Source organism: Cuculus canorus, chromosome 8 (assembly GCF_017976375.1).
Source record: "Cuculus canorus isolate bCucCan1 chromosome 8, bCucCan1.pri, whole genome shotgun sequence".
Lineage (NCBI taxonomy): Eukaryota > Metazoa > Chordata > Aves > Cuculiformes > Cuculidae > Cuculus > Cuculus canorus.
Window position 1 is genome coordinate 29,916,525 of NC_071408.1, and position 22,470 is coordinate 29,938,994.

The 22,470-nt window shown below is 39.2% G+C and overlaps 1 protein-coding gene across 1 annotated transcript in view; it reads right to left on the reverse strand.

Moving 5' to 3' along the window:
* LOC104063270 (vitellogenin-1-like) overlaps nucleotides 1–22,470 on the reverse strand; it is a 72,945-nt gene that overhangs the window by 4,834 nt on the left and 45,641 nt on the right. Inside the window, exons 15-34 of the mRNA XM_054073736.1 lie at nucleotides 18,596–18,720; nucleotides 18,413–18,514; nucleotides 18,207–18,326; nucleotides 17,759–17,948; nucleotides 17,580–17,673; nucleotides 17,282–17,467; nucleotides 12,033–12,177; nucleotides 10,233–10,452; nucleotides 9,158–9,327; nucleotides 8,111–8,525; nucleotides 7,698–7,993; nucleotides 7,556–7,612; nucleotides 6,505–6,720; nucleotides 5,258–5,464; nucleotides 4,072–4,214; nucleotides 3,415–3,553; nucleotides 2,080–2,215; nucleotides 1,191–1,377; nucleotides 691–788; nucleotides 28–122 (exon numbers count right to left, since the gene is read on the reverse strand). Coding sequence (XP_053929711.1) covers nucleotides 28–122; nucleotides 691–788; nucleotides 1,191–1,377; nucleotides 2,080–2,215; nucleotides 3,415–3,553; nucleotides 4,072–4,214; nucleotides 5,258–5,464; nucleotides 6,505–6,720; nucleotides 7,556–7,612; nucleotides 7,698–7,993; nucleotides 8,111–8,525; nucleotides 9,158–9,327; nucleotides 10,233–10,452; nucleotides 12,033–12,177; nucleotides 17,282–17,467; nucleotides 17,580–17,673; nucleotides 17,759–17,948; nucleotides 18,207–18,326; nucleotides 18,413–18,514; nucleotides 18,596–18,720 — 3,341 coding nt within the window. The remainder of the gene's footprint in view (nucleotides 1–27; nucleotides 123–690; nucleotides 789–1,190; nucleotides 1,378–2,079; nucleotides 2,216–3,414; nucleotides 3,554–4,071; nucleotides 4,215–5,257; nucleotides 5,465–6,504; nucleotides 6,721–7,555; nucleotides 7,613–7,697; nucleotides 7,994–8,110; nucleotides 8,526–9,157; nucleotides 9,328–10,232; nucleotides 10,453–12,032; nucleotides 12,178–17,281; nucleotides 17,468–17,579; nucleotides 17,674–17,758; nucleotides 17,949–18,206; nucleotides 18,327–18,412; nucleotides 18,515–18,595; nucleotides 18,721–22,470) is intronic.

The window sequence follows — 22,470 nt, forward strand, 5'->3', positions numbered from 1 at the left end:
CAGTAACCTTGAAAGTAAGCCCAATACCTTAAGGATCACACCATCAAAAGTCACTTTTTTCAGTCCGTGTGTTGGAGCTTCCACGATAACTGTTGTTCCGCTTTTAGAAATTTTAACATTGTCTGTAAAAAGACAGTGAATCTTAAGGTGATCCACTTAGTTTCAAACTGATAGAGAAACCGAGTACCACAAAATATATCATAATGCATTTTGCTTCACAATGATAATTTTACTGTTATAGTTGGATTGATTGATTGATTTATTGGAGAGAGAAAGCAAAACCAGAAGAATTGTCTCTTTATTTGTAAAAGTATTCTGATGCTCTTTCCTGCAGTTGGAACTGACTTTTCTATCCAGTTATCTAAGTCTGAAAATTATAATGACATCAGTGTTGCTCCAGGTAAATACCTGAAACAAAGCATCTAATTATGACTACAACAAGCACTTTATTCCTAAACAATTAGAAATACCATGTATATAAGACAGGGCTTTGTTTACCTGTCAGCTGTGCTGGGGGAAAGTAAGAGTGTATATATTATAGGAAACAGGAATGTAAGTCAGTACAAATCTTAAGAAAGTAAAGTCTCTAGTTTTTCTTTTAAATAATTCTTCTTGTGTTTTCTTTACGTTGAGATGCTTCTGTGGAATTTACAAAAGGTCAGTCCTGGCGAAGTGGGTATCGCATCTTACCTTCTTCATACTCAGAAACTCCACTGTGTGATAGAATTGATTCTTCATTGCATACTACAAGGAGCGATGAATCTGCGGCAGGACAGATTGTGATGTTCCTTCAGGAAAAGAAAAAGAAAGAAGAAACTAGTGGTTAATTAAAAATGTGAAAAATAGAAATAATTTGTTAGTTAGTTGAGTACCAATTTGAATATTTGAATGAATGAGCTGTTTTCATTCCAAAGTACAAAATTCATTGGAGTGTAGTGTTTTGAGAGTCAACCTTTAAAGACAGCACGAGGAATTAATAAGTAGGTTATTAGGTAATGGTGGCTGTGAAATTGAAGACGAGCAACTAAATGAAAGAGTCTCAGATGAGAATTCTTTCTGGAAATCCTGTCTTTCCCCAAATATCTGATTGTAAACCAGTTTCACCTAGGAGCTAGACATCTCCCTTCCCCAGACTAAATCCCTGAAATTTTATATCTAATTTCCGAACCCTCAAGATAAACCACACTTACACTGAGGTTGTATTTATGTGGACCTCTCTTGAGAGAGACTGAGGATCAACCTTTCTTGTAGTAATGATGAATTTTGGGTGTTCAGTACAGTCTTGGGCCACTACCAGGTTGCAGCTTTTATTGAAAGAACATGTATGGCGGACATGATCAAATGTTTTGAAATCTCCCTCACTAACTTCACATGTGGCTGCAAAACAAAAGCAGAAAAGAAATGGCAGATGTGACAATGGGGTGTGTACTGCTGTGAAGTGTTGAAGGCCACCTCTGTGAGATTGAGCTATCCAGGAAACAGGAAAAAACCTTCCACACCTCTTTGACAAAAGCTTTCGGTGCTACCAGAGTCTGTAAGGAGAGGATAACGCCACAGAATAACTATCAGGTATAGATTATAGTGGTATTGATTTTGATTTACGCGCTAAATACAAAACTCAAGCTAACAGGGACTAAAACGTACCACATTTTGAGAAAGTAAAAGTAATAACTGCAATAAAAAGTTCAGATTTCCTACTGAAGTGTTAGGCATCAACCAGCTAAGACTCACATAACTTCTTTTTGAAGAAAATAAACAGAAAAGACGTGATCTGTCTTGTACCTATCGTCTGATACCTCTCAATGCAGAGATGGCACCCTCTTACAAGGGGAAAAAGACAACTTCTAGTCCTGACAAACAGAAGTGATTCCTGAACTCTGAATATTTACATCAGTTTGAAGTCTCTTCATTCACCTGCTGACAAACATATTGAGTAAAGGAATGAGCTGTTAAGAAAACAGGGTCAGAGATGTTATGCTTTGCGATAAGACCACTACAAGGAAACGCAAGGCTTAGTCACGGCAAAAGACGGATCTACACACTACCTATTCATAAGACAAGCACATAAGTAATATTTACATTGATCTTCTTGTGCAATTTGCGAAGCTATTTCAGGAAATAAATTCCAGGCAGTGATGTCTCGAGTCTCGTACGTTGGAGATGGGCCTAAGGGCAGAGTGAATGGCAGTCGGAGTGCCTGATAGTAAAGTGTTACCTGAAAAAGCAGAAATGAAAATACATTAAGACAAATTGAGCCGTGTTGCTTGAGACATAACTGCAAAGAAAACAAGACTCTTATCTTGGAAAAAAAAAAAAATCTTGAAGATGAATTTATGCAATTGCGGTTGTGTTAATCTTTCCAGGATGCACTCAAACCTTAAGCTTTTGTGAGGAATCACTGTCTTCTCTTCTAGACACACTTAACTTTTTGAGAAATTAAGGACGTTGGAAGGTAACGACACAGATGAAGTTTAAGTGATAATTAAGTGACTTCTTAAAAAGTAAGGTAACAAGTTAAATAGCTGAAAAAGTCTATGGACGTGTCTGGAAGAGTGAATACCACCCATTACAGGCTGAAAATTGGCACGATGAGCATTGGGGCAAGATCCTTCGCTGTAGCTACAAATTACGTTTACCAAGACAATCAAATTAATGCCAAATGTGCTTACTTCTTCATTATCATATATCAAAGATCTTGCAATAGCGAAGCACCATGAAAGGTTAAAGACACAGTAATTTCTCTGTGTATGACTAGCTAGCTGTTATTAATTTGCCAGAGATCCGCAGGGGACATTTTTCAAAGTGGTGCATGGGGATTTGGTGGACAAGGACCAATTAATCAGTGGGATTCTGCAGATCCAGCTGGTGCAAGCTGCTCTGAGAGTGTAGGTAACTGCTCCGGTTTACTTAAGGTAGAGTTGCAGTTGTTGCTGTCATAACTTGCTTGCACTTGTCTCGTCAAGCACGGTTCCTGCAGATGAGGACCTTGAGCATCAACACAGATGCTGTACATAGTTGCAGCGGAGTACAAGGTGTTCTAAAGGCCTTCATTATCTATTCCGGCACCCCTATGCATCCCGCAGAACTACTCACACAGGGTAAAATGAATAACAGTGTGATTGCAGAGCAGTCATACTTGAGGGAACTTGGGCCTAACTGCTGCTTTCTCAGCATGTTAATAAGATATTTGAGTACAGAGTCCGATTTGCAACTCGGTGCTACGTTGCACTAAAGCAGCACAAATTCAAGAGTACCCTTGTATGGATTTCAAGACCCATGTAATGTAGTCAAGTATGTAGCAGCTTCTCTAAAAGAGAATCATTGTGCTTTTCTCTCTTTACATTAACTATCAAAATGTTATTAATTGAAAATCCATTCAAGGTAAGGAGAAGGAAAATAAAAATTGACACATACCCCAGGAGCTTTAATTACTGTATCAATTGTTCGTGGAGATGTTGCAGCTGCCCTTACTATAAATTCATCAGATGGATTTTTCTGATGTGCTTCTGAGAAGCCCAACACAAGTGCTGCACCAGGAACATACTGCATGAACCTAGAGATAAACAAGACGTGACAAACTCAGGTACATGACCAAAAGCAGACATGGGAGGTTGAGGAGTACTGGTGCACCTGAAAAATCAGGGAAACAACGGAAGACCTGAAAAGTCAAAGAAATAATGATTTGGGACAAATTAGAAGGTTGATTTTATCCAAGGGATACACATCGGTTTTATTTTACTCACTTTCATGGGGTATATTTTTGAAACTAAATAGAAGAGCATTTCAAAATAAAAAGGCTTTCCAAAACGAGATATCAAATAATTTATATGGAAAACAAAATTAAGCATGTCAAGTTTTAAATATTTGGAGGATATCTTTTAATATAAAACATGTGGAGAAAGTAGAACACAGTCACAATGACGTTTGGTTTACTGAACTTGTTTTATTCCATCCAAAAAACCCCCAAAGATGTTTGGGTTGAAAAATTTCATCCAATCCTTTCATTGATTTTATAAAGCAAACTAGCACAAGATATGCAAAATAACAACATAGGAAGAACGAATTACATACGCCGTGCTTGTCTTTTTCATCCAGGATGGAAGACTTCCCCATTGCACCTTCAGCTGCACAGCTGGCTTCCTCGCCAGCTGGCCTGTGGTAGCCATGGCTTTTATCCTGTAGTCCTGGCACTCCTTGCCCCATCTCAGTCTGGCCTTTACAAACAGGGAACCAATATCCAGATTTCAGAAAAGAATCACAGAACCACCCTTGACCATTTTGAAACATAAGCTTTTCTTCTTTCCCGAAACGTCACAGTGATCCTTAATGATTTCAAGTCTTTCTTTTGCTCTAAATTGGCTCACAGAGGAATTTTGACTGCCTCGGGAAAAGTCTGGGCCACAGCAGAAAGAATGTTTGCCAGGCTGTGCAGAATTACATGTCCCTGTACATGTCCCTGTCTCAAAGCAACCCCTGAAACATCAGGTTTACCATAATTTCCTGAGATTTCCTTAGACTTGGTAACTTCATAATCAATAAGTATATTTTTCTAGAAAAAGCCCGTACTAAAATTTCATTTAGCCTTTCCCAATATGACTTGATTTGAACCCCATCCCACTTTTTTCAATACTGAAATATCAGTCTGAATTTTTAATTGCAGCTGCAAAAAGCAGAGGTCTGTAAGGTGTTATTACGAAGACCTTTTGTATTAAAAGGCACATGGGAAGTGCAGCGCAAGGAGTTATGAAAAAAATAAAGGAAAGACCTGTTCCTTTAATTTATGATGCTCTCTCAGGCATCCCGTTACCCAACTTTACTTTTTCCATCTTTCAGGTAGTTCCTCAGAAATACAACATTTCAAATGTCTTCCAATTGAATTATACAGAAGAAAATCAGCCATATTCCTGCACAAGCAAACTCATAGCAGAGCAGGTACTAAATGGGTAGTAACAAAGCAGTCAGGTTTGAAATATTTATTCTACTTCTACTGGTCATATTTTGATGTACCTTGAAAATCAGTATTTCTTTTTGCCAGATTTTGAAATGCCTGATTCTAATTTAATTTAATTTAATTTTTTTTAAATTTTATTTAGAAAAGAAAAATGGTAAAAGATATGAACATTTTATGAAATTTCACAAACTTTGTGAGGTGTTTCAAAATAAATGTGTTTTTCCTGATCAGCATGTGCTCTGTGCTTATTTAAAAAGTTCTGGGCTTTATAGATGTCTCTCTTGGCGAAGCTGGCTATGTGCTCACCTGTGCTTTCAGGGGCAGGATTACAGCATCAGCACATGCTTTCCACTTGGTTTCAGCCAGCTGAACCACAACTAGTTGCACATCAACTTTGGCAGCATCAGAACGAACATACGCTGTAGCTTGATAACCTTGATTTCTGTTGTCACTCCTTACTGCCTGTGCCACAATCGTGATGCCAGGTGGAATTACGTCTCCCAGGAAGTTGCGCTGAAAAACAACCCCCAACCATCTGTGAGTAAGTATTTCTGTGTATTCACTGGAGAGCCCACGCTCCAGTTTATGTGTGGTAATAGCGGGAAGCTCCCTTTCCTCCATCAGTTTAATTTATGGTAGCTATTTCTATATCTCAAATAACTAAGAATAAATATGGTTGGAATCTTGATTAATTTTTAACACCAGAAATTTTCAAAGATGTGATTGTTTTAATGCAGGATCCAAGATTCTTCCAAACTCTCTTTATGCCTGTAGTAAGATTTTGCACATTAGTTTACTATTTCAAATAACTGCCTACGATATGTACTAGATGACTTCAGAGAAATATACACTTTCACCACATATTTGACTGTACTACAGCTCCTTCAGCCCAACTGATTGTTTTGAAATCCTTTGTAGTAGCAGAGTTCCCATAGACACTGCCTGCATTTGCAGAGCTCTTGGTTCTATTGTTATGTAGATATCTTTACTTAGTACAATTACAGAATACTAAGTGTGTAATAAAGATAAAGATGATCTGTGCTTAATGGGACTTTACATTTACCAATCAGTAATGACAGCTGAGAGTCTTATTTATTTCTATTCTGCCTGCACTCATGACCTCATGTCTACATCTAAAAAGAATTAGGCAGACTTAAGTTAAAAAAGATCTTTAAATAAAACCTATTTATTTCCTCTTAATTTTCACTTAATGCAATTTATTTTGCATTTTGGGCTTTCATAGGAAAAAGAAAATTGTTTCCCCTTTAACCAACAAGGCCATTCCCTTCAATTTGTGTAATTTCCAAATCCAAGATTTCGCATCCTGTACAAACCTTTAGAATTGAAGGAAAATACACCCAAGAAATCAGCAAAGAAGACCTTGAAGGAAAAGAAATTTGAAAAAAAAAAAGTTTTCATAGGGGGGAAAAAATATCTCAATGGACTTCGACTTTCAATTTACAAACTTGACTTGCAGTGTTCTTCCTGAGCCTAACCCCCTCAGCTGGTTAGAGGCCACCACATCTGCAGGTCCTGCTCCCAGACACCGGTACCTCGTGCGTCACGCTGGAATGATGGCTGTGGTGGGTGCTGAGTCTTCTTCTCTCTTGGCCAGCATTTTCTCCATGGTGGTGCCTCTTACTGCTGCTGCTGCTTGAGCGACTGCTCTTGCTGCTCCTGTCGCTGCTGCTGCTGCTGCTGTTGCTGTGGCTGCTTCCCGACTCGGAGGAAGATGACGATGAACTGCTCGATATCTTATGATCTGAATGCTATGAAACAAAAATAGGTTAAAAAGCTATGCCCTGGCCTCTAGTTTTACAGCATAGACGCTAAAATCAGCCTCTTCCCTATGGGGAACAGACACATCTAGAGTGTTATTTTTTTTATCATGTACAGATGTGAAACATTTTGTGAAGGAATGTGCCTTGGATCCACCTGGACCTCTCTGCTGAAAAAAAGGCCACATACACAGTGACTGCGAGTGGCAACATCGCATTGTCTGGGTTTAATATTAGAGAAAATAAAATCTGACACTTAATAAGTAGTCAAATACGCCCATACTTTTTAGGAATAAAAAAGAGATTACAATATAATTAAAACCACTGCAAATCATCTACCTCTTTCACAGGCAGGATACAGAATAACACAAGAGGTAACACCTACAATAGCTACTCCATTATCATTTTTTAATCCATACTTAAAATAATTCTGTGCCATAATGCATACTGAATCTGGTTTCTGATACTACCCACATACCTGATGATTTTGCCATGACCGCCTAAAAACTGTGGACACAGCTATTCTCATTGGAAATCCTGCTCTTTTATAATTCCCTCACGGTGTTTATTAACTTATCTTTGAGCTTTTCTAGCTCAAAGGTGTCCTGACACAAATTGGATGATTTCAAATGCTGCAACAACACAAACATGTAGTGCAATAGTCAGTATTCCACTAATAAATCTGCTTATTTTGGCCATGGTTGATGTTATTATTGGACAGTATGGAGCGCTCAGGTAAAAGGAACCAAACAAAGCCCTTCAGTAATATACTTGATTGTATTGACTGTAGCCACCTTGGGAAGGTGCACTTGAATTAGGGACATACCCGATGGACATGAGCAGACCTGAAGCTGAGCCGGTATACTTTTGGTAGATGATGATCCTGCAAAATTTCAAAAGAAATCAATATTACCTATCGTTCAGTAAGGATCACTGCTAGCAGAAGTCAAAGCATTTAAAAATTTTACCCATTCTGGTGAAACGTCGTGGCCACTCTGACTGTTCAACTGGGACTCGACGTGTTTCCTCTCAGCTTGTTTGTCATGTTTGCTGTGGTGATGGGAAGCACCACTGCTTTCACTGCTGCTGCTGATGCTTCTGCTGCTGCTGCTACTACTACTCTGGTTTTTATGTTTTTGCTCACGCACAAGTCTCTTTCCTTCAGCAGCGCGGGCATGTGGAAATGGTGTGGTCTTGGACTGCTTCTTAGCCTCCTGCTTTATAACGGGTGCTTTGTTACTGCTGCTATTGCTGCTACTGCTGCCTTTGCTGCTGCTACTAGTACTTCTGCTGCTCTTGCTGCTGCTACTACTTCTGCTGCCTTTGCTGCTGCTACTACTGCTGCTTTTGCTGCTGCTACTACTACTGCTGCTGCTTTTACTGCTTTTGCTGCTACTGCTGCTGCCACTACTACTGCTTTTGCTGCTACTACTACTGCTGCTGCTTTTACTGCTGTTACTACTACTCCTTTTGCTGCTACTACTGCTGCTTTTGCTGCTACTACTGCTGCTTTTGCTGCTACTACTACTGCTTTTGCTGCTACTACTGCTGCTTTTGCTGCTACTACTGCTGCTTTTGCTGCTACTACTACTACTACTACTGCTACTGCTGCTGTCGCCAAAGGGGTAGAATTTCTTGTCTTTGGCTTTGGACTGTCTTGTTTTCGGAATTTTCTGGGTGCCTCCCTGTGATGCTTTGTTGTCAGAGTCGCTGCTGGAGAGGCTGCTCGTTGTACTCTCGGCACTTCCACTGGCACTGCTGGCACTGGACGATGAGCTTTTGGATTTTCTTGTCCCCTAGTCAATGGCAGCATTGGAAAAACAAAATTATTTTTCTATCATCCTGCAGAAGGTTTTAAGCAAAAGCAGATACAGAGAGCTATGAATCTTTTAGAAGATAAAATGCATGCCTGATAGTATTTTCCAATACATCACAATAAGGAAAATTCATAATAACATGTTAAAAACACACATAAGTAGAACAATATCCCAAAACCTTTTGTGATAATGAACATGTGTAGGAATTATTGATCATGTAGTTATGCGTAACTAATGTTGGTAATGACAGTGCTGTGGCAGTGACTATCGCAGGGCACGTTGTGTAGGTAGTCTTAAACCTTTATTACTACCGTTGTAGTGGCTGGAAAGAAGAGACTACCTTTTAGGAACACAACAGTTATTTTCTGTGTTACAAGAGATTTTCAGGAAAAAATCTGCTAAACCAGTCTGCTTTTTTCCAATAAGACATGAATGCAAACAAAAGACCTGCAGAAAGACTTGTGTACCCCAAAGGCTGTCTTTGATTTCCAGTTTTTGCATACTCCTTAAACAAAGCAGGCTACTTAATGAAAGAAATATTAATAACTAAGCTACTAAGCTTTGTATCACATGTCCCACAAGTCTAGAAGTGGATTTTCTTACAGCAGTACCTGGTCATCAGTACCATCAAGGATTTTCTTCACTTTTTTTATCGCTTCTTTTCTGGAAGATACTCTTGCCTCTGGATCTTCAAAAGTTACCAAACGCACCATTTTTGTGGGAGCTTGGTCTCCTGCTTGAATCGTTACTTGTATTTTTTCAATAGGTGCCTCTGTGTAAACTGAAGTTACACAATGAGTATTACCGCAAGTATTTAGCAACTGAGTAAAAGAAAAAAGCCACTTCTTGCTATAACTTCTTTAGTCATTCTTCCTCAAATGAAAATATAAATGCTTATTGATTATTTTCAGTATTGAGCAACTTTTCCAGAAGATTTCTGTAATAGCTAAGGCGCACACACTGGCAATAACCAAACTTTAAAATAGCATAATACTTAGCATAATATTTAGCATAATACTAGATTCTTTTTATCCATAAATAGAACGATGAGCAGATTTAAGGCAAGTGAATTGGATTGTTTAACTAGATAACACTATGGGATAGCAAATTAGGCACCAGAGAGGAATTGAAACTCAACTCTTGAATTGTAAAGAATGGTCCGAAGATTAGGCCATTAATTTGATATTTATGGGACCTAGATTCAGCGGCCTGCGGTGCTTTTACCTCTTATGATCATGGATTAAGACATTAAGGACCAGATCCTGGCAGGGCTAATCCATAATTCCCTTTAAAAGTCTTGGTTTTTAGAGTGTAGCTACAGGATACTGCATCAGATCTGTTGCCCATGTCCAATTGCTCCGTGCTTGCATCCCAAATGCAACGATTCAGGATGCATCAGACATGCTCTGCAGGCACAGATCAACTCTGCTTGACACTGGCCGTGCTGAGTGGCATCGCTGGGAGAGCTGGGAAACTGCAGCTCAGAAGAGTGAGGGAGAAATGGATTCCTGCTACAAGCATAGTCCGTTGCCAATATTGGCAGGGCTGGCAGGTCCAATGTTAGTTTTACTGATACTTAAGATGCAGAAGATATATATGTACATATACAAATATATATGTGTATATACAACCCTCCCTCCCACCCACCCACTTATTACTTTGCTTTTTGTGCAGAGTTTTATTTACCTGGCTTGATGCTCATCCTAAGGGCATGCTCTCCAACTATGTAATAAAGAGGCACGTTTTTGATGAACGCTGCGTGTACACTTTTCCTCTCAATGCACACTTGAAGGCCAAATGTACTTGCATTGGAGCACATGGACTGAACAAATGGCTCTTTTTGGGAAGAAGAGCGTCCAAAGGGAAAGAGTTTTCCTGATGAAACGTCTTGTGCAGACTGTCTGTCCTATTAGATAATACACATGTCAAGTTAAACTGGACGAGAGCAAGAGGAATACTTGCAAGTTGTGAATCCTGTTTCAGTAACGGTTACATGAATTATCTGGAGGTAATCAACCAGTTTACTTGAGATAACAAATCCATGACATAGGATAAGTTGGTTTTCAATGGAACAGAATCATGAGCTGAATGGCTTGATTAGACTATGAAGTGTAAAAAAATTTTCAGGCTACAAGAATGGAAAAACCATATCAGAAATAATTTCTGAATGTTTAGTTTTGTTTTCCTGGAGTACAAGTGTTAACAGGTTCTTAATAAATCTGAGTGTGCTCTACACACTGAGTGGAGTTCTTTCCTTTGATTTTCAATTGGGTCGAACATCAGGATCTTCATCTATGTCCATGAAAATTGTCTCAGTTGAGGTCTGACATCCATGTGAGACTATAATCTACATGGTCAAAGCATATTAGGTGTTAGAAATTTCCCCTCTAAACTATGTAATTTACATGTGCTAAGCAATGCTTGCAGAAGAACAAATTAAAAATAATTAAAATTGGAATCAAGTCCATGAAATGAAAACTATGATTTCCTGGAGCAATGAAGCAAATAGCTAAAGGCACGTCATCATAAGCTTTCATTTCACATGTAATACACGTTTGCAATTAGTTTGTTGCCCAGTTTATCATGTCTCACAAGATTCCAGACTTGTATGAAAACCACTGAAAAACTGGAATTTTAATGCTAATATTCTCTTTCCAAAGGAAATTCTAATGATACTGGGAAATGCTTGAGTTTGTGTCTTTTTCAGTTGTTGTTCATTTAAGAACAGCTGTGAAGTGCTGGGTTTTCAGGAAGGGCAGCACAGAAGCAAAAAGCATAACTTCTTTTCTTGTTTCAGGATATTGGAAGGTGCTCTCACTGACGGTACGTGCTGCTATTGGCTTCTCTATAGGAAAGTGCTGTACCCACCTCTGTTTGTCTCTTGTTTTATCTGAAAACCCTTCAGAGTTGCAGGACAACAATGAAACTAGAACTAGACAGTTTATACCTCACCTCTGCTAATCTTTCACTGAACGTACTGTCACAGCGATGCCTTCATAATGCTACCCCATCATAGAACGCCTGTACTAGCTTTTAATGGAAAACTGTAGCTCAGGAAGTCATTTAACTTGATACACAAGCTGTGATCCATCCTAGAATCAGGTTGCTTATAGGCATTAAATTTGGCTCTACAAGTTGAGCAATGGAGCATTTCATGGAACATCTGTGGCTGCCCCAGGAATGTGATGCTTGCATAATGGCTGCAAAGTATTTTAAAGATTGTGGGCCTATCCTGTAGATGGCAGTGTAAAATTAATTACCAAAGAAAATGCTTTTGGTTTTGAAAAAGTGTTGCTAGTCTGATGTATTACACTCCAGATTTTAAAATGATGCTACTATAGGGCTATTTGTGTTATTAGATTGAACCTGACTTTGAGCAAAGCAGCATTGGTCAGAGATGAATTGTACATTTTTCTATAGAGAAAAGAAATGGTCTCCCACTGATTAAAAGCCCCAAAAAGAATAGTCAGACACTACATCATTTACCCTGATGTTATCAGTCTCGCCTGATGCAGAATCTGAATCAAAGGACATCTTCATTATGTCAGGCACTGATTCAGGTAGAAGAACTGGAGTCATCTTACTAGCAGCCAAATCCCCAATATTTCGTGTAATGGCAAATGTCTTAGACCTGCAGAATAAACATTAGAGGAAACCTCTATCAATAAAACACTGCTGAGGAAAAGACCTGAATTATACCTTGTAGGCTATACTCAGCAACAAGTATCCTACCTTGCAAATTGCTTTAGAGATATTTACAACATCTTTTTTTCGTTAGTTGTATATCCGAAGACTACTAAGAGTGAATAAAGACATGGACCAATCTCAGGGCCAGATAGCTCAGGTAGTTAAGCTTTCAGAATCAGGTGCACATGTTAAAAACGTTGGAGCTGGTGGGATCTCTGTGTGCCTAAAACCTTGAAGAACAGCCCACCTACTTAGAAGCCTGGCTGCGGATTACATAATTAAAATTTTGAGTCTCCTATTTCAACTTCTGGACTTTTCTAAATTATTAAACTCATCTTCTGTGTCTTCACTGCTAAACTTTGTTCTTATTTCCTTTGACATTATATTTGGGAACATACTGTTATAACTTCAAAAAACCAACCTGAGGACTGGTGGTTACTGATTGCTGTTTCCCGTGCAACTTTTCTTAAAGCAGAGTTAAAGAAAAGGGCCTGAAATCATCAGTGTGTCTCCAGATTGATTTAAATCCTCTAATACTCATGGTTTAGCAGTGGTTTGGTCAAGACGTCATAAAGAGATGTGTAGGAAGGTTGAGAGCCTATTTATGTAAATGTGCTCAGTATATTGTTTCTAGTGCTGTGGACTCTAAAAGTATTAGGATGCAGGATGAGTAATATAAGGTGCAGGATGAGACTGAGACACTCACAGCTAAATACCCCGACCCTCTGGCTCTGCGCCCCACATTCTCCATGGAAAATGTTATATTGCTGTGGTGACTCTGAGTTTTGTTTGGGGTCAGAGAAACATCTTGAATGCTGAATACTTTTGAAAGACAAACCCCTGTTTCCCTCAGCTGTTAACATTGTGCTAACTCCACCTTATTAGCCATTTATTGGCGCTAACATCCAGCTCAAAATTCCCCACGTGCTGTTTCTCAAGTATGAAGTGGATCTGCTTGCCCTGGGGCTTCTGTGGTTTGCCAGTGGAGGTGGCCTTTGTGACAGGGAATTGGAAGACGGTCTGCAAAATAGTCTCTATTTTAATATGGTCCACTCTGTACTTGCTTGAGCAATTCCAATCTAACCTATTTGAAATATGAATTTGTATTCATTTGATAGCACTCTCTTCCTCTTGAAGGCTCCTACCGTGCTGTGTGCACTGTATAGCACACAATTGCTCTTCATGTGGAACACCTCAATAAAACGTGTGTCACCTGTGGGCTTTGTTTTCTTTTCCATCTCTCTCTTTTTTTAGATAAGGACATGACAGCAGTGCTCCACGCTGGGTGATAGGAGGACCTTGAAGAATGGAATCTGAAATAAAATATTCTCCCTAACATGCTGAGGGGATAAAAGAAAATACAAATCAACTTGCATTTCAGATGGCTCATCTGGGTAAAGGGACAAAAAGGGAAATGGCTTTTATTTTAATCCCATTCAATAATTCAAATGACCACAGAACTGCAGGCTGGGTCTCCAAGCAGAAAGCCCTAGGGTTTCTTTTCCAATTTTTTTTTTTTTTTAGTATATTTTTATGCCAATAGTCTACTCCTGCCACCTAATGAAAGTGGAGGATCGATTCCTCCCTGTTGAGCACAGAGAGACGACAAATGTAGCTGCATCACAGGTGACACATGTCAATGCCTGCAGAATCACACGGCACAGTAAAAATAGGCTACAAGAGCCAGCTCTGGTGCTTTAACAAGAAAAACAGTCACAAAGAAGGCCTAAAGCTATGGTTTGAAAGAATCTGTTCTCTCTGATCCCACACAAGGGAGAAAATATAAAAAGGAGATTTTCCAATATGTATTAGTGTATTTTTTTGGATGAGAGAAGAAGCTGTGCTATAGTATAAGCCAAATTCACTGCAGGGGTAAGGGACAAGTAATTCAGCTGTGTTGGGGCCACTGATGTTTCAGGGAGTGTGGCCTTACATACATCCCTAACCTGGGGACAGAAGAGCTCAATCTCTGTTTAAAACAAAAAAAAAAAAAATAAATCAGCAAAACCCTATTTTCCCAGGTTTTAAAGCACAGTATGACATCGTATCTAAATAAATGAGAAGCAAGAGACAGTCCTCCAACCAGTTCTTTAGTTCTTTTTCTGCTGTGGTGGAATGAGAATTTCTGCCTTTCCTATGCATCATCCTTCTGACCTCGGTGCAAAGGTGTTATAACAACAGAGACTCGGAGCACCAGGTTTTTTTTCCCCTTCTCTGTCCTCAAACGCACCGCGTTGCCTTATGAGCTTGTAGCGTATGCCGACTCTTCTGCATTTTCCATGACACATGCTGTGTACATGTTGTATACAGTGTTGTAATTTCATAATTCATCTTATAAATAAGATGCCCATGTGAAGCAATTTCTGCTTATCCTACAGTTAGAGGAAAAAAGCCCTATGATAGAAGCTCTATTCAAGATTATGTATATAATTCAGTAGCCTGTCATTATGAATATGTGACAGATTTGCAAAGTGCATGCTCCGGCAGCTCTTCATACTTATACTTTAATCATAGGGCTCTTCTCTTTCCTCGAAATTTATTTGATTTTTACTTCTTCCTGTAAATTCTGTTTAAAAGTATGTTTAAGTAGCCATGCGTAGTACACCAAATAATTATGTTAAAACAGCCTTAAAAATAGCTATTATTTTTAATTAAATTTAACTTTGATAGGATGGAATTGAAACACACGCTATATATTCTCTCCATGGCACGATTAATTATTTTGCTTTGATTTTTGCAATAAATTCGAGTCCATAATGTGCTAATTTGTCTTGGGAACGCAATCTCTCTATCACCAAAGTTTTCATTATTTTTTTTTTTCTTTACAGTGTGCAATTGCTCACCTGAGTTTCTCTTTGGCTCCTGAAAATTTATATAAATCCCACAGCTGTGACAGGGTATAACCTGTACGGTGTGTAGGATATATCTGAATGTAATGCTATTGAAGACTGTTCGCTTCCTGCGTCTGGGTGTGAGAGATGAAGGGAAAAAGAATATCACATCCTGACTAACCTTAATGACATAGTACTGTAGACGGTAAACCACTGACCATTAAGACAAAGTGCCCAACACTAAAATACTTTGAACAGAGCTCACAAACAATTAGTAATAGCTTTCTAGAACTATTTCTTTAAATGGCGAATTCAAAGCTAACGAGGAAGGGTGTCAGACTGGCTCTAAAATGTTGCATTCAATCGGTTCTTTATTCTTTGGTGTAGCTATGCAAAAGGAAGAAAATGCCTATGTTAAATGAAATTGTTTTACTCAGGCTATATAGGGTAATATGCACCCTTTCTCTATCATGCCTACTTGTTTCTCTTCATACCTTTAAGATTTTACTTTGTTTGGTCTTTGACCTCCTCAGTGATGTGGTTCAGTGTTACGTTCTCTAGTTATTGCTTCACCTTCACTTGTACTCATTGCTGTTTCATTGCTCTGTGTGGTTTCCACCAACTATTTGTTTTATAACAGTGAACGGGAATGCTTTTTGGAGAAAAATTGATGGTGCTAAAAGTTAGCTAGTGAGTATTAGCTTTCTCATAGACTTGGCATTATAGAGCTATTTCCGACTGACTACTTCCCTTTATAAATGATAATGCTGCAGGGTCTAGAGCAGGGCTTGGGCTGGAACTCATAGAATTCTCTGCTGTAATCTCCTGTCTCTGCTACCAACTTGCTTTACGCTTTCTGTAAATGCATTTAACCCTTTTCTGTGTCCGATTTGATTCCCCCTTAAGCCAGAGGAGAAAAATATTTCACTTTGCAGGAAGGATCTTTCTGCTAACGTTCGCAGCTCTGCTGGAGGCTCTGAACTCTATATCAGTATCCAATAGTCTCATTTCAGTCCAGCACCCTTATTGGGTTCATTAATATCCGCCTCACCCTCTCCAACCGTGACAACTAGTGAGAGCAGGTGTCTGCTGCCCCTGCTGACCTTGGGAGCAGACTGTCCTGGTCTTCACAAGAAACTACACAAAACTTTTTGGCTGTGGTGCCCCAGCAAATTACACACAGCTAACGGACCCCTCTATGAACTGCTGAAACCCTCCCTCTTCTTCACGGGAATCTGATTACAATCACATTTGATGGAGGAGAGGAATCATCCTAGGGAGCAGGATGTGATGTGAAATGCCTACTAGGATGGTCTGTGACCATTGAAGGGCAAGGGAGAATAATGATTAGCTTAACTGGTGGCTAAACTGAGGAGACCTGCCGAGCTTCTCTGGGCCAGCAGCCATGAATGCTAATTGCAGCTGGATCAAGAAACTGAGCTCTTTTGTTAGGGCTGTATTCCTAGAGCAGAAACTTGTTAACATTTCTGCGGATTGTATATTAGCTGATTTCTGTTGTCAGTGATGCCTTTTTCTTTGTGATGAATTTTCAGCTCGTCTTTCTCAGTATTTTTTTCATGTCTGCGCGTGTGAAGGTTTTTTAAGCTTTGGTGTACTGCTTTGAATCCTTGGACATACTCTTTCTGTTTCCTCCCTCTCTTTGTGCTTGTATTTCCATCTGTTTTCATTTGTTTGGCATCTGGCTGTAACAGTTTTCCAGAGTGTATTGTAATTGCATGCACTGATAATAAATCAAGTAGACCTAACAGGCAAGAAAACCAAATGGCAGCCACAGGGAAACAAGGTAAAAACACAAGAAACACAAAATCCTCAATGCTTCAAGGCATCAAATGCAAATATATGTGGGTTATCTGTTATAACTGATAGGATTCAGCTGGCTTATATCTCACCTAGTGTCTCAAGTCCAAATAGATGTATTGGGATAGAAATTTTATGGCATTTGTGTTTCAAATAGCTTATAGGTCTCAAGAACTGAGAAATGGTCTTAAAGAGGATTTTCATGTGAAGACCACAGGAAGTAATGCGTATTTTCAAGCAAAGCTTTAGTATATGTCACTTCATTTGAAATAAATAAACTACATCATTCATTGGCAGTTACCCAAGATGTCAATCAAAGACAAGATCCCTAAGAAAATGTTCTATTTAACTTGGGAAGGCTCTGCATTGCTAGATAGAAAGATAAGTGCTGTGTCTCACCTTACAGTAATTACGTTAGTCTCTTCTTTACACGGTGGAATTTCAATTTTGATATTTTTTTCCTTCATTTGGACAGCGGCAAAGACATTCACTGGAACATGAGCGTTCATTTGGGTGTGTGCTTCCAACCCTGCTTGAATCATCTGTGTGTTGATCCCCATTACAAAGGTCATCTCCTTAGCCATGCTGAAAAGGTAGAAAGAGGGTAAAATTATGTTCATTCAGCAAGTAACTGTTGAATTTTTATGACCTCTGTCACTTGTAAATGTAATTATTTTATCTTACACTAAACATTTACCTTAGACTCATTTTGGATCGCAGCCTAATGTTGGCATTTAGTAACTCAGTCAATCTGAAATCCGACTTTGGAGAAGGTGTAAGCTGTGCTTGAACTGTCACAAAGAAAGAAAAAAAGTGTTAAAAGTGCCCTTAAATTCTAAGAAGCATGTTTGTTGCTGAAATCTTGAAATACATTACCATTTCCTGCCACTTTTGTGATAGAAGAGTAATAGAAGCTGGTCTCTGTCGGGAAGCCAGTGCAGGTGGGCACAATACGACGGATTTCAGAGGACAGTAAAGCCTTGGTCCACTGCCTCCCTACACCACTCTGAAGGCTACTGATTATTCTCCTTATAGAAGGGATTTTTTCATCAGGTCCATACCATGCCTGCAATTACAGAGTTCAACTTGTCTAATAAGCAGAACTTGAATATAATGATCTGTGCCATTAACTATGCCTCAGGGGAAGGTCTGCCAGCAATGATCATAGCTAATCCTGATCAAAGCTTGACCTTATTTGCCTTGATTAATACTAAAGACAAAACCCCCTCCTGAATTAAAAAGTTAAAAAAAGGAAGAGAATCTGTGAAAGAAACAGTATTTTAAAGCTTTTGATGCTTTGGTGGTGGGGCTTTTGAAATGATACCTGCAATGCATTTTGGATGGCATTTTTATCAACTCCTCCAAAGAACAACTCTTGGCCAAACATCTTCAAGTAGCCTGATGCAAAAGGTTTGTCACTGGAGAATGCTTTCCAGTCAGAGAGCTGCACAAGAAGAGGAACAAAGTCTGATTCTTCAGAACATTTGGGGAAGCAATACCTCAGAGATTTCCCTTTCCCCAAAAATTTACCGTTTTCAGGATGTCCCTTAAGTCATAGGCAGTCTCCCAGTCCGTGTCAGGAGAGTAAACTTTGGCAAACATCTCCTGCAGTCCTTCAACTGTTATTCCCACCTGCGGGAAGAAGCGTAAATGCCAGTTGCATGATGGTTGGAAGAAGGGCTGGGAGGGCAAATTACAGATGAACTGAATTACCTCCAAAGGATCAGCCACTCTTCCAAGGAAATGCGTCCGCATCTGGGTTGTTGCCATTGCAGGAATTAAGCTGCCGGCATTATTCAATACCAAATACTTAGCTGCCAGTCCACTCATAAGGAACTCTGAAGAGAAATAAACAGTAAACCACAGCACAGTTAGGTTTTAAAGCCACATTGCGCAGACTCTATCAATCTAATTAATTGCATAATTCAACTGAAACATCATGATATGAGAAAGGCCAGAAAACCCAGCTATACAACTGACTTTATTAAACTCACATAAACAGAATATTCTGCGTTTTTAAACTATTAATGGGCAAAATTACAACGGTCCTGCTCATTGCATGGTGCTTATGCTATTTTTTTCCAATTACTTCTGCTATTTAATTTATATCTGGTCAGATACTGTAACGTCAGCTTATGAAATACTTTTATGAGATATCATTTAGGGAAACCTGACAAAGGGGATCAGAAGTGAAAGCAGATTTGCCATCCTTTGCTAATAGTTTAGAGAAAGTGATATAGATGTCCTACAAGGACAGATGATGAGGTGTAGATTTGTCTCTCAAATGACTCGGAGGCAATTTAATACATCTAGTTCCAAATGCTGTAACTCCTTACATGGAATGCAGTAATTGTTAAGTAGTTGTTAACTATTGAGTGAACTTTGAGCAAGCATAATTTGTGTCTATTTATTTTCTCTTCTTTTAGATTTGTCACCTAGAATGTCCTTAGATACAGGTAACCAGTGCAGAACACAGGCATATATTCTTCCTGATCTTGGTACAGGTCCATACAGTAATCCTGATGCTTTCCTAAAGTTCTTTAGGTTTCAAGTGAAACAAAGCTGACGCGATACGTAGGCATCACTGTCATGCTTCCTTTCTTCCAGCCCTCCTCTGTCTTCTCTTCCTACACTAATTGGAGGACAAGGAAGTATTTTAGGAGTCCTCGTGTTAAATCTATGCTGTCCTAATGGTAATAATAGGCACCATATACCGATTAAATCTCAGCACCATCAGAAATCAGCTTTGGAAATCCAGTACAGCCAGGGTAATTGCAGAGCCCTGGAAAAGCCAGACCAATAATTTCAGTACCTATACAGAAATTACTGATGAGTTGTAGGAAATACATTTTCAAACATTGTGAGAGGGAGTGAGTCTTTGACCTCTTTTCAGAAAAGCAGTGCCTAAATTCTCATAAATTATTTAGCCGAAAGTTAAAGAAAACATTATTGTTCGGTGCACAAACGTGAAGGCTTTATGAATACTCACGGTCATATTACATCATTAGTGCCACTCTCTGTGTTTCAGATAATATCTCACTGATGAGTCAACCCTTTGCCATTCTCTTCTGAATCCATGGGTGCAGACAGGTGTCTGGGTAGTCCTTTCCTCTCACTTATTCCTCGTGACTAGTTGTTTTATATCAGATTGCTGGGACTAATTTCGATTTCTAATTTCTTAGGAGAGACTCCATCTTTTCTTGTATTTGGGAAAGAGTCCGTTGGAAGAACAATCCACTTAGCCTGATAAATCTGTATGAACTGGCATTTCACATTACCTTCGCTGCTTTGCTGTATGCAGCTCCTGCGCTACCCAAAGTGTTGGGTACTATCTACTTACAATATACACGGCTCAGTAACAGCTCCTAAAAGTAACAGACAGATCTGTACGCCACCCCATTGGTGACAGAGAAATCAGTGTAGAACCTTCAGCAGATAACAAGGAGAGGTGACAGAAGCCCTCGTTTTAGTGCTGATCCTATAGAAAATAAAAAGCAAAGCGATGCCACGCTGGGACATTACTAGTGAGCAAACTTGAGGCTTAGAAACGTGAAAACCAGTTCCTTTCTGGATGACCTTAGGCAGAACAATCTGAGGTGTTATGTAAACTGCACACTAGAATGAGGCATAGTACATTTGGTGAATTTGTTAAGGCTCCTTTTTTGTGTTCTAACCCACAAAAAAACCTGTTAAAATTCCCATTCCACTTACTTATACTTAATAAGAAGTGTTGCTCATAAATGATTAAATAATTATACAGAATTCATTGACTTGAAGGAGGGAGGGATATTTTCTATACCTCAGGCATCACATAGCACTAATGCTCTAGGAAAATATTTACTAATGAAAAAATCCTACTGACACAGTAAAGATGATGCACTGTAGCCACTTCGTTGTGACAGAGTGATGGAACTTGCATATATCTGACTAAACATCTTGCCCCAAGGAAGAGCGAAAGAGACATCAGTGATCAAAGAAAGCAGCCTTTGGTACCTATGAACATTAGTACACGTATTTAATTATATGAATCTGTGCATATTGAGAGTCAGATTCTGTCAGTCCTCATCTTGAGCAGAACCTGGGTCAACCCTTTGATTTCAGTAGCAGTGAGTAGAGCATGAAACGCTATTTGTGGTGGCCATGTGTCACACATTCCAGATTAGAGATACATTCGGCTGACATTATTGCCTGTCATTAAAAATTCAGCATCTCACACCACAAAGATCTGTGATGCTGAGGGCACATTTTTGTTTTTAGTAGGGAAATAGGTACTGCATTACAGCCGTCACTATGGTAACTCCTCCAGAATGGACTCACTGAAACACACTTCACCTGTGGCTAGTGGTGACAAATCAAATCAGAAAGCTGGAGGATGGATCCTTCTCCCACACCAGTGTAATAGTGGACTGACCTCATGTAGCTAACCGAGTTATGCAAGTTTAAGATTAGCACGTGATCTTGTTTCTTATTCTTCAGGATGAGAGGTTTAAATATTACATATGCATGGTAACCAAATTTCTGACACTGATCTGCACCAAAAAGTAACAGCAATTCTCTGATGTGCTGCATTTCAAGGCTACAGCCAGAACAATGTAATCCATTTCACAGAGCTCTCTGCCAGCTACTCTCATGTGTACTGCACCCTTCTTTCTCACTGTGTGAAAACTCAGATGGCTTCGTTTTAAAAAGCAAAAATAAGAAGTGAAAATGAGTACCTAAAACTAGAAAGACATATCTGCATATTACTGGAAAACATGTCTCTCCCTCAATGCATTTTAAATAGTACAAAAGTTCACACTGTGTATCAGTGACTGTAATTCTTTGGGTGCTCTCCGTCTCTACCTCTGAGGCAACAAGGATGTGTATCATATATTACTGTGGTTGTTGTGATATGTATTATATCTATTTTTCATTATAGAGCAGATTAAATGGTCATGTAAAAAACATGAAGTAGGGGCAAAGCAACAATAAGATCCACAAAGGTCTTTCAAATCACTCCTCTCCTCTGAAAAGAAGGCAAACGTACACTTAGCGCTGTGGAATTCAGATATTCCAGAGTCTCTTTTTCTATTGATTACTTTGAGAAGAATCTTTACGTGTACCAATGAATAACGAAAGTGCTAGAAACATCCAGTCCTCCTAGATAAACAGCATGTGTAAGGAGTCTGTGTTTGTAGATATAATCTCCCTAGTCTGCCAGCTCCATATGCCAAATCACTGAGGCTGTCATGGTCATTTACATAGGAGAGTCGCTTAAAAAATCTCTACTGAGAAAAATAATATACATGGAAAATGGAAATAGCTACTATTTGGCCCAGCAAGAGCTGTATTTTAATCTGGTCCTCCCTGTTCTGACTACATTTCTATGCGCAGCTCCCACCGATGTAACAGATCAGCTTCCAGATCCCACGTGTGGGTCTGCTCTTCCAGTAAAAAAATCCTGGTAGGAAGGTGCAAGAAAAAAAATCTTTAAACAATAAGCCTGAGTTAGCTGCTCAGAGGTGCAATCAATTGCATCATCTGACTGTTTTCAGAGTTTGCCGTTTCACTGGGCACTACTGTTGGGGTGAAGAGTATTTAGCATTGCA